At 37.7% G+C, this 17,288-nt stretch overlaps 1 protein-coding gene across 8 annotated transcripts in view; it reads right to left on the bottom strand.

Moving 5' to 3' along the window:
* The window catches only part of EPB41L2 (erythrocyte membrane protein band 4.1 like 2), a 105,402-nt gene extending 89,963 nt beyond the window's left edge, over nucleotides 1–15,439 (bottom strand). For all 8 annotated transcript variants that reach the window (XM_083858015.1, XM_083858008.1, XM_083858013.1 and 5 more), the window contains exon 1: nucleotides 15,334–15,439. In XM_083858015.1, coding sequence (XP_083714141.1) covers nucleotides 15,334–15,430 — 97 coding nt within the window. In that variant the 5' untranslated portion in view covers nucleotides 15,431–15,439. The remainder of the gene's footprint in view (nucleotides 1–15,333) is intronic.
* Between the last annotated feature and the right edge of the window lie 1,849 nt (nucleotides 15,440–17,288).

Genomic DNA, 17,288 nt, shown 5'->3' with positions numbered 1-17,288 from the left:
GATACAATTAAGGCAAATAGTAACAATTTATGTAATTTTCTTTCCTTCCCTATGGTTACAAGCTCTTGTGAAACACCAAGTCCTCTGAAATGAGATTCAGGATCCTTGACTCAAGACAGATACCTACAAGTTGTGGTACTGCCTTTGGGAATCCACTTCTTGAATCTCTGTACAGAGAAATCTAGTCTTGTAAAATATCTTCAGGAAACATTTTTGACATGTTTTTGATGTTATGAATTCAATTTCAGATTCCATGCTAGATTAAAAGAAAAATTAAACTCCTTTATCTTCCTGACAAAGTTTCCTTCAACACCTTGATTCTAAAAAGATACAAAACACTTCACATGTGGCAGATACAAGGAAACTGTGGAAGACTGCAGTTATGTCAAGAGTCCTTTTATTGGCAGCACTTCAGTTTGCCCTTGAGGAAAAAGAAATAATTTGTTTTGTTAATCCAATTCCTTTGCATTACAAAGAGTAGCTTCTATACGCAGGGTAACCAAAGTTTTCCCTTTTTGTAACTTCAGCTTTCCTTGTTCCAGACTTAAAAAGCTACAATTGAGATCAAACCACAGACCAACAGATATGATAGAACTAAGCTAAGAGCACCAACGGTTTGTCTCAAGTATTTCACACAACCAAATAGGTAGACAGGAAATTTACATGCCATAAAATCAGACCACAAAATATAGCTTACATGAGGTTAAAAAGAATGCCAGTAGATAAGCTTTCATTTTTTGTTAAGATGCTAACTTTAAATCTCCTTAGTGTTAGAAGAAACTGGCTGGCTTTAAAAAAGTCTTTCCAGAAAAAATCCCATATTAACCAAAACCCAAATATGTAACTTAACTGCTCCATAAAATCAGTTTACAATCCAAAAATTAGTCAAAATATTTCTTATACATTTCTCTGCCATCCACTAAAAACATTAACTTCTATATTAAAGGGAATAGCCCAGATTTTAATATGTAAGCTTTACACATTTTAAAGCAAGTTTTAAATGCAATAAAAGTTGCTTGAAGGCATAAGTTGGAAAGAGATATGAAATTCCATGATTTCTACTCTCCATATTCATTCCACAGAATGATGATAAAATGGATTTTTAGATGGAAGGTTCCCCTAAAATTTCAGAACTGTATATTCTATTCAAATGATTTAGAAGAAAAAGAAGTTGACATAACACTCAAATTGTATTAACATAACACTTGAGCTGCCTTATTAAGCATGCTTATGTAAGCAATTTGAGTATCTGAAAAAAACAAGCACTAAAGGTACTAAACTCTTCTTGAAAACCAAAGGATAGTTGGACATCTACCCTTTTCCTCAGAATCTTTCCCATACAAGGACATCTACTCTCCTCATTTGCCTCCCTTCACACTTCAGTTTTATTTATTTTTAAAAATCTAAGTTATTTCAGCAGCATGGTCATCACTTTTAAAGAAAATCTTCACAGCAAACATAACAATGCTCAGCTATTTTTTCCTCACTCTTGTGTAAATGCCATCCCACTGCCACCTCAAATGGCACAATTAGCAATACAGGTCTGAGCACTGATGGAGGATTAAAGTCCACAACTTTATGTTTGCTCCCAACAGAACTTTAAAAGATATTTACCCTTTAACTTTTCATTTGATAAGCAAGAAAAGACTGTGTCCACAATTTCTGGAATGCCTGTGTGGGCAATGCCATTTGTAATTCTGGGGGTTGGTGCACTCAGACAATAGTTTATTGGAGATCTTTCAGATACAATTAGACTGCAGACCATTGGTCCCATCACAACACGCCAGGACTCTCCTCAAATTTTCACAGGATATTTATTCATGGGATATTTAACTAGGATGCAGAGGGAGTTACCAGAAGCACGACCATAATCTTGCCTTCTCCATCTATCCCCTATCCTCTCTTTACTCAGTGCACTTGGGAAGGAAAAGGAGCCAAGGAGACCAAACAGTACCCATCCCCACAGAGTTTTCTGCCCCACTGCAGAGACTGGGATTTATAATCTAAACTGTCTGGGACACAGACTGCTGATAGTGTTGCCTGCAATGCTGGCAGGCTGTTAAAATTACAAAGAGAAAAATGTGCCAAAATATGTACTCTTGCTTGCCAAGCATATAATCCTGATGCATACTTCCTGATAGGAAAAGGATTTAATAAATATGAGACAATTTCCTTTTCCCTTTGCTTAGAAATGATCTTCTTTCCCACATGCTTAAGGCCAGAGAAAAAGAAACAGCATGTCTTTCACATTTAAAAGAAGCTCAGTTAATTTTCTGACTGGAATACTCAGGTTCATTTGAAGCATATTCTGTATTTTCTTTGCAACTCAGATGACAATCACCAGGAGAAGCTTTGGAATCTAAAAGAGTCTCTGCCTACTGTTACTCATGGAACACTTCAAAACATGTTGGAGGGTGGATTTGTTGGTGGACATGGTCCCAGCTTTTCCTGGGCTCCACATTGTGCTGCACTAGTAGCTTCTCTTCTGGGCAGAAACAGCAAGGGAAATATCTGTGAAGGATTAGGGGTTTTACACCTTAATCGTGGCTTGCCCTTGGTTAAAATGAGGAGTGGGGAACTTTGCTACAAACTTTCCAGTCAGAAAGGTTAATTAGAATGCTGGATATATGTAAGTTGAGGCATAGTTTCTTTTGCTTAAAAAGGCCAAACAAATTTGTGGATCAGGAAATCAAGTAACAGACACCAGCACGCGGCTGAGACACTCAAGCTTACTTCATTACTGTAGTGTGGCAATGTTCAGTATTTTATTTAGTATATTACCATGAGAGATACTTGTAAAATACTACATAAACCGAGGCTAGAATTTCAAAAGACTCCTCATTAAGGAAAAACTAAAGGTAGCTAACAATGTATTTAATAAATCTGTTGAAAAAACAATGTGAAGGAGATACTGATAGCTGCATTAAAACCCTGTGTCAAAAATAATCTTAATACACTTAAGAAAATTCTTACTTTCATAATAAGGATTTTAAAGAAGAAACAGTTGTCATTTAGGTCTAACAGAGTTGAGTTTCCAAGTACTGAAAGATACCCAGCAAAATTACTTAAGTGTTACTAAGGTAACAATCACATCTATATTTTCCCTAACGTGCAACATTCTTCTGCTTATTAACACCTTTTCCTATTTGCAAAAAAAGGAGGAAATAAGACCTTTCACTCATAACAACAAGCTGTCAGGGACTCTGGCTGCTAAATTATATTCAGCGGTGTGAATATAAAAGCTTAGAGAGGATACAGCAAAACAGTTGACGTGGTTTTGGAACAGATGTTGTAAGCAATATGAGTGTCTGCCTCCCAAGTAACAACTGATAAGACAAGAGGAAAACAGCCCCAGGCTGCACCAGGGGAGTTCTAGACTGGATAGAAGGATACTCTCTGCACTGAAAGGATGGCCAGGCACTGAAACAGACTGCCCAGGGAAGTGGTTGTCACCATCTCTGCAAGTATTTAAAAGACTTGGAGATGTGGTGCTTGGGGACACAGTTTAGTGGTGGACTTGGCAGTGTTAACCTAACACTTGGATTCAATAATCTGAAAGGTCTTTTCCAATCTGAACAATTATATGATCCAATGAACAACAGAGTTTATATAGCAGCAAAACTTTGCCTGACAGAAAAAGGCAGTCGACAAACACTCACTTTCACCAAGAGTATTAAGCATTCTTAAAAGTAAAAAGCAGGCAAAAGGGCCAAAGATTTCAGAAAACCAGCTATTAACCTAATCAAACTGAGAACAAGAAATATCAACCATCACCATCTGTGTTAGGAACAGGATGGAAAATATTATTTTGAACTCCAACTGTAATGTTGTTTGAAACATTACAGTTGTTGGCCTGGTTTCCTACAGAAATAAGATCAATGCAATCATACTGCCTGTTTATCTGTTTGTTATTTTTCTTTAGTAATGTTTAAGTTCAATGGTCAATTTGAACCAAATTTACCAGCGGTCCAGAGGTCTCAATAATACTTAATTCCTACAGGACATGCGAAGCCAGTTTGGTAGAAAAGAAATCCCAGTTAGTGAAGAGTGTCTAGTATAAACCCATAAGCAAATCAATTTTATTTGCCTTACTAGTTTTACTGTCAGCACCTACCAGCCACACAAAATAAATATTTATTTAGTGATAATCTGGATGGTTCTGCATCAAATATACTTAGGGAATAATATAAGAAAACAAAAAAAAAAGAGATACTGAAGGGACCAGTCAGTAGGCTATGTTAGAAGTATCTATCACAAAATACAACAGACAAGTTCACTTGCAGGCTTTGTAGAACTTAAGCTGCTTAATTAGGTTTCATAACTTGGGAGAAAATAAAAATATAAATCAAGTTACAATATTTTTCAGACTCTATGGGGAAGAGAAAAAAGTCAAGAGTCTTTGACATCTTATTACAAGAATTTTCCAGATCTGATTTAGAACTCTCAATGGCATCTCAACCTTTTCAGAAAGGTCAGGAGATACCTCACACTTAACAACACTCTAGTCTCCTGAGCTTATGTAAGCTACAGAGCAAACATAGATAATACAAGACTACCTAAAAGAAAATAATTATAAAACATTCAGAAATTTCTTAATGCATCCATCTCTACTCTACATTTTGAGGATAAAAGAATCATAATTTTCATTACATTAAATTCCTCTCAAAAAGTTATTTTCCAGATGCCTATCTACTGCTTTATTTCAGCATCCTCCCTTGTGTGAACCACTAGTTCTAATGATTCTAGAAAATCACTACAACTAATCATTTTGATGCAAGACATTCTTTAACTTAGAGGTCAGTTTAAAAATATGGTATTACTGTAGGCACTGATAGTATCATAATCAGAAGATATTAATTCCTCTAATTAAACACTATATAAGAAAAACAGGAGTATTAAGTCAACATCAACAACAATCAGTGAAGATGTTTTAGAAATATTTTAGCTTTATGGACCAAGTTAAACGTTTAAGTCAAAACGTCCCAATATTAAGGGGAAATAAAAACCCTTTACAGGAAACAAATCAGTATTTTACTGATCACACATTGCTACATTGCCTCAAACATCTTACCAGCCAAAACCTGCAGCAATGCTGCCTTACTTCAGACTGCAAGTCTGATTACTTCTCACTTTCTCTACTTTATGCTATTCAGTAACTAGCTCCAAGTCAGACCTTTAAGTATCACCACCACTTGGACTATGAAGCTCCAAAAACAGTGACAAATCCCCACCAGAAGTGACAGAAAAAGACTACAGGCATTAGCCCACTAGGTGAAGTAAGTACAGCTTATCCTAACAGGGTACCAAAGGATGCAGAACAAAACACATATGTGACCTAAGGGAAATAAAAAACTACTTTAGATTCCTTCTTTTCTCTTAGTTCGCATCCCAGAAGTTAAGTCCTCTTTAGCAATCAGAAATGGGAAGTTAGTGGAAGTCAAAGCCCCTGCAGGATCTCTGTAACTATGAACTCTACATGCAGTGACTTTTCCCTTGCTATCACTTCTCCCTGTGTAGTAGCAAGCTAAGAGTTTGAAGAGTTTGATCTTTCTGTTCAATTCTTCAAAACTTCTATGCAAAATTTGAAAATGTGTTTTGAAGAAGAGCAGCAATACAACAAAGAATAAAAATAATTCCAAAAAGTAACTACAATCAAATCAGTGGAAAAACTTGAAAACTGAATACAGTAGTACACTTTGGCTGAAAAGCACTGAATTATTGCTAAAACTCCTGTGGACTATTCAAGTTCTTTGCAGGAGTACAAGCCTTCAGGGTATCAGCAAAGACAGTTCTGTCATGTGAATTGATGCATACTATTGAAAAGAAAGTGTAGCCTATGGCAGTGCTTTTCAAGTACAAAGACAGGCCAGTAAATTGAAAGGTTTTTCATGCAAAGAAAAATACACCTTAATAGCCAACCAGGCATCTCCTTTAGTCTTGTGGGGTGAAAGGAGCAACAGCAGTTTTCAGAAGAAAAAGTCAAAAGCACTGTCTGAATATGGGAACACATTTGGCTCATCTTCATTCTACCTAAGGGTCTTTATGTTGCAATCATGTTGATGCAAGGCCTGTATTAATTATCTCATTGTAGCAATATTTATTATAGCCTATTTTTAATGAAAATATTCTGAGATGACTGCTTCAATTCCAACTAAAGCCCTGAGTGTGATCATTTTCACATAAAGCAGCCAGAAGCCTTCCATACTAAAAAGCTGTAGCATTTTAAAAATACAGATGTGGATCAAGTAACATTTTACTGCTCATATCAGAGACAATAAGTTTTGCATAACTTCACAGCACGACAAGTTATCAGACCACTCTAAACTCCCTACAAATGTTTCTTTAGCAATGACTAGCAGAGAAAAGCCATCTTCAATTCTTCAGCAGCACAGAACTTAGTAAACAACAGCAGTGTTTACTTTAATTCAAGGAGAGACCCAAAAAGAATAGAAAAACTGAAGTGGGGAGAAGAGGTTATAAAGAGCTTGTTTGGAGCTGAAAGGATGAAGGGAGAAAATACAGTGAACCACACCTTTAGAGCATAAACTGAAGTGGAGAGGAAAAAAACCCATACAACAGTACATCTACTACCGAAAATGAAAACCCAACTTCTGTTGCTTAACACAACCTTCATACAGACTAGAGATACTCAGCCTCCTAAGTGCTGATTCTTTTTAAAGGTTCCACAACAGGAGCAAATAGTTCAAAAGCATGAGCCTTGCATGATTCATGGACAGAGCTGCCTGCTGACATCACTACTTCAGTTAGCTCAAAGTTATTATTGAAGTAAAAAGAATATCTAGTCAGCAACTGAATTTGTTATTCAAATGTTTGCATATATAAGATAGTCATGATCAAAGGTACAAAAGCCACATTCTAAGCTCTCCAAACCAGACAAAGAAAGACTGAATTACAGTCAAAAACACCCCAAGTATCTCCAGTTCCAATTCACTCCTACACAGTGATACATTTTCCCTCTATGATGTCATAAATTACATACAATTTCAGGCTAATAATGCTCTGCAAACGTATGTTTAAAGAAAAAACTCTGTAATTTGACTTTATGTTACTGAAAATTTGAAATAATTATAACTTTAGCGTGCAAAAAATCTATTGGCAGAATTGTCTTTTTTTAAAAAGTGCTAATACCCTAATAATAGCAAACAACTAGGAAAACGGTCCCATTATAGCAGAATCTTGCTGTTCGAATAAGAATATTTAAAATTCATGAAGCTTTACTTTGACAGATGACAAATGTGCTATTCTGTGATTTTTTTTCTCTTTAATAAAGACATATACACTGCAAAATTTCCAACTTTGTTTCTGGATGAAAACCAAGCTAACTGTTCTGTCATGCAAGAAAGTTACTCCAGTCTCCGCAACACACAAAAACTTCAGTAAGAGAATTTCCACTCAGCTTTTCAAGCACCAGTTATGTACTTGAACTATCAAATACTATACCTGAAGTATCTGGGAAAGAAGTTTTTAACAGTAAAACAGCAAGATAGACATCATCAGATTCCAATGGATGTGGTCAACAAAACAGCAGCCACGTCCCCAACAAACAGCAAGAAGGAAACACAAGTTTTCCTAGGCACTATGGGTTTTTGGAGTACGCATATTCCAGATTAGAGTCAGATTGTAAATCTTGTCAATCAAGTGGGGTCCTGAACAACAAGCTTTTAACAAATTAAACAGGAGATTGCTCATGCAGTAGCCCTTGGGTCAGTCAAGAAAGAACAAGATGAGAAAATATGCTTTACACTATAGCCAGAGAGAAAGGTCCTTCCTGAAGTCTCTGACAAAAAGCACCCTGGGAGACTCAAGGATAATCCTGTGATTTCTGCAGTCAGGGATGCAAAGGATGCCAGGCCTGTTACACCACAACTGAGATACCAGCAGGTTATGAAGTATTTTGAGCTGTCTCAGAAGTGACTGGCACTGAAGCACAGCTTCTTCTGGCACCTCGACTGCCAGTGCTGGGCTGGATGTTCAAAGGGAAAATCCCTGCCACACATCATACCACTGATGCTATGTGGAGTAGGCAGGTTGTGTTGATCACACAGCACGCTCAAATAGGAAACCCCAATCACCCAGAGATCTTGGAAGTCAGCAAGAACTGGCATAAAGGCAAAAATTTCAGACTATCCTCATGAAAGGAGAAGGTACCATATGCTGAAGAGGCCCTACCTTATAATCATCTACCAGAAAATGAAAAGCAATACACCCTCTTTACTGACAGCTCCTGCCACACATCAAAAATGGAAAGTTGCCATATGAAGTCCTACACAAAGAGCTGCAGAAGCTATTGAGTGGATCAAGCCATCCTGCAGGCTTTAGACACTGCTGAAAGAGAAACAGACAGTGCTCTATCTCTACATTAACTCATGGATGGCGGCAAATGATCTGGGGGCAGCTGGACAGATGGAAAAAGGTCAACTGTCAGCACAGAGGGAAACGCATCTGGGCTGGGGAAATGTGGCAAAACATCACTGCCCAGGCAGAGAAGTTGGGCCATAAAAGTATGTCACATAGATGAACACGTAACCTAAGAGTTGGGCTACCAAAGAACACTGCAACAACGGACAGGGGAATCAAGCTGCCACAATTAAAGTGTCTCAGGTGGATATGAACTGGCAGCATAAAGGTGAATAATTTCTGGCTGGGGCCCATTATACCTCATGTCATCAAGGAAACAGTGCAACACACAGACGGGCTTATGATCAGTGGACTTAACCATGGACACTAAATCTCAGGTTACCCACAACTGCGAAATATGGGCTGCCATCACACAGGCCAAGCAGGTAAGGCCTCTCTGGTATAGGGGACTATGGCTGAAATACAAATATGGGAAGGCCCTGCAGATGCATTACACCACACTGCCAAAAACCCACCATGGCAAGTGCTACATGCTTACAATGGTGAAAACAATACCTGGCTGGCTGCATACACATCCTGCGCCTGATGCTATTGCCCAGAACACCATCTTGGGCCTTGAAAAGCACATCCTGTGGCAACATGGCACCACTGAGAGAACTGTCAGACAACATTTCAGAACTAGTCTCACACCCAGGCCAGAAAGCACAGGACTGAGGGAGGGACCCTACTCCGTACTGTGTGCCAGCCCCTGGGAAAATTGAGCAGTACAACACACTGTTAGAAACCACACTGAAAGCAGTGGGTGATGGGGCCTTTGAACACGGGAATCTACACGCTGGTGTTTAGTTAACACCAGAGGCTCCACCAATCGAGCTGGTGCTGCCCAGTGAAAACCCCCACATACCGTAGAAGGAGATAAAGTCTCCGTGGTGCATTTGAGGAATATCAGTTTGAATTCGTCTTGCCTAAAGCAAAGGCAAACCTATCTGTGTGACTGTTTCTGTTTGAGTAGTTGGTGGGTAATGAAGAGGAGTGGGGAAACACGTGTGCCTCAAAGGGATTTGATTCTTGGGTGAGAAAGGAGATTACATTACAGCCTGTAATGCTGGATTTTAATATACTGGCTGCTGAATGACACTGCCACTGTATGCCATAACTACCATGGCAATGAATGTGGTCTGCTCCAGACACATGAGGCTCCTGATGATGCTCACAACCAGCTGGCAGCAAACCAGCCCTCAAAGACACCTCGGATGTACAGAGCCCAAATCACAGACCAAATGAACTCAATGGATGTCTTGGAGAGAAAGCCATTGACTACTGAAATGATATCTATGCATGTGTATGTGTATATATATATATGTATGTATATAGCTGGGAGGTGTAGGATTTGTGCATGACATGATGGTCTAGACTAAGGGGAGGATAATGTCCTGGTTCAAGCAAGGACAGGGTCAATTTTTACAGTAGCCAAGAGGGGGCCTGGCCAGGAGATAAGGACTATTCTGCATCACCTCACATCATTTTCTGGAGAGGGGGAAGGAGTTCTTCTGCATTATGTAGCGTGGTGGTGCAGTCAAGATTTTCACCAGGCTCTGTGTGGGGAGCACTCACACGTGAATTGTTCACCTCCCTCGTACAATCTGTTATTAATACTGTTGTTCTTACTGCTCCTTTTCTTATTTTATTGCTATTTCCAGTAAATTGCTCTTATCTCAACCCACAACCCCTACTTTTTATGCTTCCAATTCTCCTCTCTATCCAACTGAAGGGGAAAGGAAGGGGGAGTGGGGAAGTAACGGAGCAGAGCAGCACATGGTTTGGAGTTTTCCAATGGGAACACTAAACTGGGTTATTTCCTTCTTAAACCTTCTTTTGGATGCCTCAGTGATGCCGCAGTGATGTCTGCCCACAATCAATCTAGTGACAATAGAGATGGCAGGAGATAAGTGACTGGTTACAACAAATTTATAGGAGGCATAACCTGAAACCAGTCAAGAGAAGCTTGTCTTCTCTGAAAGAAATCAAAAATTCCATACCCATTAAAAAAAACCCACACAAACCAACTTTGCTTCTCAAAAACAGAGGGATCATCTTTATTCCATTTTATAATGAAAAACGGGAGTATGATGAAAGAAAAAGGCAGATTTGACAAGCTTCAGAAATCAGTTTTAAGCAATTAAAAAGTTACATTAAATAAAATTACATTAAAGAAGATCTCTGATAATATTAACTTTATTTTCCTTTAATTTGAGTTGCTACCTTCATGATCAGTTTACCAGGACACATACTCAAAAATGCTGCCTGAGTTACCTGAAACAAAGCATTAAACAGGCAGGTAAAAAAAAAGGAAGAAAAAAACAGCAACAAAACCATCACCAAACACCCAAAATGAACCAGCAGAGAAAAACCACATTTTTCCCAAAGTAAGTGCTTATGCTTTCATCTTCTTGATATAATCAAAGATCTAAAAATAGTCACAGAACATAAAATCACTTCTTGTGTCTTGAGCTGTTAGTTTAACTGCTTACCTACTGAGCCTTCTAGCAAGAGTCATGTACTGTTGTTAACCTTGGGAATAATACAACATGAAAACCCACTCAGGATTTTAAAAATAACACTTGCAGAAAAATCTCTGTAGCATAACTACTTCAAGTCTTAAAACATTTAACTAAACCATTAAAGAAAAACTGACTTGTTTTAAATATGAGTAAAACAAGAACACTCTTGGGAGCTTTTGAACAGGAAAGATCCACAGATTTTTTTTAATGCGTATCCTTTACGAGCAAGCAAAGATCATACAGCAGTAAAAGAATGAAGCAGGTTGATTTTTACTTCAATAGGCTTAGCATGTGGACTGCAACATACTAGCCCTTTTCCCCTCTTTTACTGCAAGTAACTCTACCACGCAAATTAATCTTTCCACATCATTCAGCAGTTTATGGAGACAAGATGTTTCATGACAGAAAATTAAGGCTCATGACAGTGACTAAACAGTTCACCCAGTAAAAACTGTTTTCATCTGGTCCCATTCCAAAGCGTTAACATGCTATGTACAGCACATGTCCTGCCCTTTATCCAAGACATGATGTACCACCAATAGGTAATTTTATGGTAAGCCAATCAGTTTCATACTAGGTGTTGCCTTGGAATACAACTTAAGAAATGCTGGGGGGAGGTTTAAATTAAAAATCAGGGAAACTGAGCAGGTGGTCTGAAAAATGCAAAAAAGCTGCATTTTTATCAAGCTGAAAAAATGGTTGAAGCAAAATTGCTCCCAGTATACTGGGAACATATTTTGCCTTTCCCACACTAGCCTTTAAAAATCCAATTGCAAGCAGTAATTAAAACTCTTAATTCTTAGCCCAGTATATCAAATCTCATGATTCCTCAAGATACAGAGTTGGATTTCTTATCTTTTTAAACAAATCAGCTCCAGCAAAATGTACTTCAGCTAACGTGTGGGTGTCTTTATAGAGCTTCATTATGCTTCTTGAAACAAAAGGAACAGAAATCCAGAATACATGAGAGACAAGAACTAAAGCAGCTTCTGGAGTCATCCTTCCATATCAGGGCTAAAACTGTACAAACTCTTCCAGTGGTAACTGTCTCACATTAAACACCTGGCCTCTAGCTAAGACTGCAAATATTCTGTTTGGATTCCTGATCTTGTAATTGTCTAAGGATGAAAGCAGAATGTAGGGTCATGTAACTTTATTATGTCATTTATTACTGTGCTCTGTAGCACAAATTCATTTTTGCTTTGGATTAAGTTTTTAAACACAGAACTCTCTTGCAAAAGAGCTCATTTTACAGAGCATTTCTATGAAAATGCACTTTTCCTCCAAGAAGTTTATCACCTGAAACACAGCATTGCAGTATTCCTAACTTCACTCTTACACAGTTTAATCTCTTCTACAGTACAAGAACAATGTGCTGGTAACAGTGTAAGCTTTTCCCCCAAAAGCCCTCAACTATTCAGCCTCAGCATCAAGTCACTATTCTGCAGTTATGCCATGACACTTAAATAGCATCCTTACTTTCTGAAATGTCACTGGGACTAAATCCACAAGTGACAAAAACCTTTACTGTTTTAATATGCTACGTGTTTCACCTTGCCTTTTAATTCAACTCAGTAGACAATCTGAAGACTATGAAGTTCCAGCCTTCAGAAATATGTCTTACCCTTCAGAATGAGAACATTTCAATATGCTTGGAAATACAATGGTCTCAGTACAAGCAAATACAAAAGTAGCAGGGAGGGGTAGGAAATGAAAAATAAATCTGTAAGTACACAGATTTCATTAAGCATTAATTGCTCTCTGTAATATATCCTCAAGCACACACACAGAGTCAAGAAAGCACACTGGGAAAGTGAGGCCAAATACCCAAAAGCTTAAGTTAACTAATGAGGTAATTAGAGGTCCAAAACAGGTTTTATACTAAAATCACTTACAACTGGGGTTTGTAAAGAAGGACCAGTAACATTGATACGTAGCAATCCCAGCCTTGCCCTAAGCATGTGCCTCTAACCATAACACACCATGATCTTTGACAAATGTTGTCTACAGAGGGGACAAGGCAGCTATAAGACAAAACATGGACTTAAGTATTCATTTAATGCTATAGCATCCTTTGGTTTTAATTTAAGTATTAATTTAATGCTAGAGCACTCTACCCACCCTCCTTTCACCTCCTTCCCTCCCAGACACGGGGTTTATTTCAGACTTGTGGCCAAATAATGAAAGACCCTACCAGGAAAAGTATCAAAAAAAGTCATACAAGAAAAAAGATAGTCCTCTAAGATAAGATGAATAATATACAGGGTATATTCCTTTAATTGCTTGATGATGAAACAGCAGCAGTTAAAGTATTATTTAAACACAGCTTTTAAGTACAACTTTAAAAAAAGAAGCCAAATGAGATAAAACAGCTTCATTCAGCTAAGGAAACAGCAGATTGTTTACAAATATTGTCTACAAAGTACAAAATACTGTATTTGGAAATTGAAACTTTCACTTCCAAAACTGAAATGTTCAAAGAAGTTTGCAGGACATACTCAGTATATTCTGACAGTTTAATTGATGAATCCCTGCTTTTGTGAGTAACTGGAAGCAAAAAAAGTGTTCCCGCAAATGTGAAATCCAAGCACATTTTTATCACCAGATTTTAATTTTGGTTTGATTTTCAGAAGTAGAAGGATACATGCTGAATCAGTTAGAATTCAAAGGTCTGCCTAGTATGAATTCAACTACTTGAATTAAGAATATGTATTTTAAATCCCATATACAGAATAACTGATTATTTCAAATTAGAAAAAGCTGCTCTAATTTTCCATTGCAGTAAGAGAGCACATCATGCATTTTTAAATACATACTGAAGGTTTTCATACTCTTAATAACATTCTATGCTCTTAAAATGTTGTATTCAAATTCTTATCCAGGCCACTATAAAGAATGCCACAGTTATAGTCTATACTTCTCTACCCACAGTAATGGGATAGCAGCAAATTACAGTAAAATCTGGTGTTACATTTAGCCATACGACACTACTAATTAGAGAGTAATTTCAACAATAAATATTTGGTTAAACTCTGCTTTGTCATCAGTGCAAGCTATTTAAGGTGAAACTGATCTTTCAGAGAGTCCATGCTTTTTTTTTTTTTGAGTCTATTTTTATTTTCTGGTCACTGAACATCTTTTCCTATGAAACAGTTTTCCAGAACTACTGCTTTGCAAGCAGAAAACCACACAGACAATGTTAGAAGTAAAAGAGAAGATTCAAGCCTAGAGGACCATGGCAATCCACAGCTCTCTTTTAAACTGTCCTTAGCTAACCCTGTTTTACTTCTCAATGGCCAGATCATCCAACAATGACCTTACAGAGCACACAGGCCACATGACTTAGTAACAGCAAGGTAAGCTAAGACAGGCTTCAGACCTGTCACACCCTTCAGAAAGAATACAGGGAGGAGAAACCAAGATACAGACAAATATGAGGCCCATGGTAGATACAATATCAAGTAAAACACCCAGTTAACCCCCTAGACACTGACAAAAGTCACCAGTTTTAAAAGAGAGGATCTTCCTGCAACTCTCCTTCACAAGAACCCTCTGAAAAGCCACACTACTATTAATAAAAGCACTACAGAACTGAACAGTAGTAGTACCTTATCTCCTTTAGAAAAAAATACAATCAAAGGAATACAAACAAAACAGGACTACCTGCTTTTGAGAATCCACAGAGACAAACTGTTTTAACACAAGAGGCCAACTTCACTGAAGTCAGGCCTTGAAAGCATCCCAAACTTCATGAAACATCATGCCATCAAAGGCAGCTCTGACGTGCACAGCAAAGAGCTGGCATCTGACACTTTCCTTTACAACACCAACTCACAGAGTCATCGCAATGCAGTGTTTGTGTAGTGCCTCTACAACATCAGACACTACAGAAAGTGAAACTTTTTCCCCCTAAATCTGTTAAAATAAATAAACACACATTCTTGCTAAGCTGTCCCATCTGTAGTACACGCAAGTCTATAATCTCATACTATACATGGAACATACTTTCCTCATTTCACTAGCTAAACAGAACAGCTATTTATAGATTATTCCATAGTAATTAATCAATACTCTGTTGATATGGCCTTCACTTAGTCTGTAAATCTACACAAAGTTCTCAAAGACAAGGTGCAGTCTATGGAGGAAATAAGTTACCAGTAAGATTACCTTCACAGAAAAGTGTATACCACAAGCTTCTTAAGTAGAAGTCAAAATGTTTACTATATCATGAAGACGTTCTTTTCTATATATTACAAAACTGACAACTCAAACCATGTAAATTTATCACATCAACAGCCAAAATAAAAGAAGTTGAAACAAAACACAAAATTTTGCGTATTTAGTAAGTTCATACAATGAATCTTCTGATATAAATAAATGAGCCCCAAATTACCTTTCACTCCAGTAGGAATCTTGAAGATTTGTAGAGTGAATTCAACTCTGACAACTGGATAACAGCACAATATCTTCCTTGCCTGTAAGGGAATCATTCAGAGTCACATTACACCAAAAAATTAACCCACCAAATAAATTAGAAAACCAGATAAGTGAAATTGAACAGCACTAAAATGATAAACATTTTAAAAATGTGAACACCCTGACAAATAGGAAGAGAAAACCCCACACCCAGTCATTTAACTTGCACTTTGATTTTTGTATCTTAAAAAAATAGAAGCGTGGAAGTTTATTTTAAAGTCTTAACACCCTTAAACTTTAAAGTAGCCTTTGCTTTCAAAACAGAAGGCCAGAAATAATCCCTTACAATGAAGTTTGACGTCTTGTATAGCCCAGACTCCAACAATTAGATGCTTCCACATCCCCTTTTCTTGCTCCCATCCTCTTTCTTGCATCCACCCATTGTGTGATTACACAGTTTTCCAACACTGCTTTTCTTGGGTTAATTTTGCTTTCAATGAGGAAGACAGCCCACCTTCCCCCCCTCCACTCCCCTCTACTTAAGACCAATTCCAGAATGAAACCACAGTTTGACTTAGCACATCTTCCCCAGGAAAGCATTCAACCTCACTTTAGAAATATCTAGTGGCAAATATGTTATACACTATAATCTTTAGTAACATCACTTTTAACCTACTGAAATTTACACACAGTAAACTAAAATGTAGAAACTTCCTCTTTCAAAAATTAAAGTAGAGCTACACATTACAGGCAATTATCAAAAATGTGAACTATTTAGATCCTTTTTCTGCCAGCAAATACTTTCATAGCTCTCATCTATTTTACAGGTACATCTACCATCATTTTATTTTGTTACCTCCCTTTTTAATCCTAAAATAGATCAAACTTTTACCAAAACATGCTTCCAAGATCAATGCCAAAAGGAAATGTCAGTTCAAAAAGGAACTCCACAACCACCAACTACAGAACTATTCTTTTTTTACCCTGTCATATATTTTAGATGTTGGTTGTAAACCTAGTTTGATTTTTTGAACATCAGTTTAAAGAGAACATATATCCAAATTACATATCACAACCCACAATATCTTCTCTACATGTCTGTACTTCCCAGAACACTTTGCTATTCTCCACCAATGACCCACATTCTTCATCTTTAAAAGCATGACTTGAGAGCTGGTCCCATGAAAAGTGAATATTCTGCCTACGTCCACACTCTCAAACTTATTCAGATCATATTGGCTACTGGAAATAATACAATTATTCTTCAGGTTACCTTCTCTAAATGAGAGTTTTCAGTGTTACTGAATCCCCATTAAGACATAAGGAAGCCAAACTAGCTTTAGAATGTTACCTTTGTTGCCCCTTGAATCTAAAAAAAAAATATTAATTGACTGCAGTTACTGGAAAATTATCCAAGTAGAAGTGGAACAAAAGGTCTATTTCCAGATGAATGAAGCCTGGAAGCTTATTCCGCACAGCCTTGGATGTTAAAAAGTTTGAATTCCCCCTCTTCTCTGCAATCAACAAATGTGCAGGGAGAATAAGCATATTTTTTAAAGTATTGTCTAGGCCATTTAAATTATATTTTTACAACACAGGCTCATCTGCCACAGGTACAAACTGTTAAGAGAAATTTTTGAGATCCATAACCTCAGAAAACACTGAAGGGAAGGTCATTTTCTAAGCCCAAAGGTAATGAAACTCAGCAGAATGTTGCAATTTAGGCAAGAGAAAGCAGCTCAACTTCCCACCAAGAGGTCAACAGCGGACAGAAAGCAGCACGGCCAGCAGAAATGAAAACTTGACGTAAGGGAGGAGAGCAGCAGCTGAAGCAGAGTATTTCTGCTGAATGTCCTTCCTGGGCCACTGCTGCCTAACCCAGGGTGCACCAAACTGCTTCTGTCCTGTAACTGCTTCGCTCTGCAGCTCGGG

This window comes from Zosterops lateralis (assembly GCF_965231275.1).
Source record: "Zosterops lateralis genome assembly, chromosome: 3".
In the NCBI taxonomy this organism is placed as follows: Eukaryota; Metazoa; Chordata; class Aves; order Passeriformes; family Zosteropidae; genus Zosterops; species Zosterops lateralis.
Note: the sequence above shows the minus strand (reverse complement) of the source record. Positions and strands in the feature narration are given on the sequence as shown.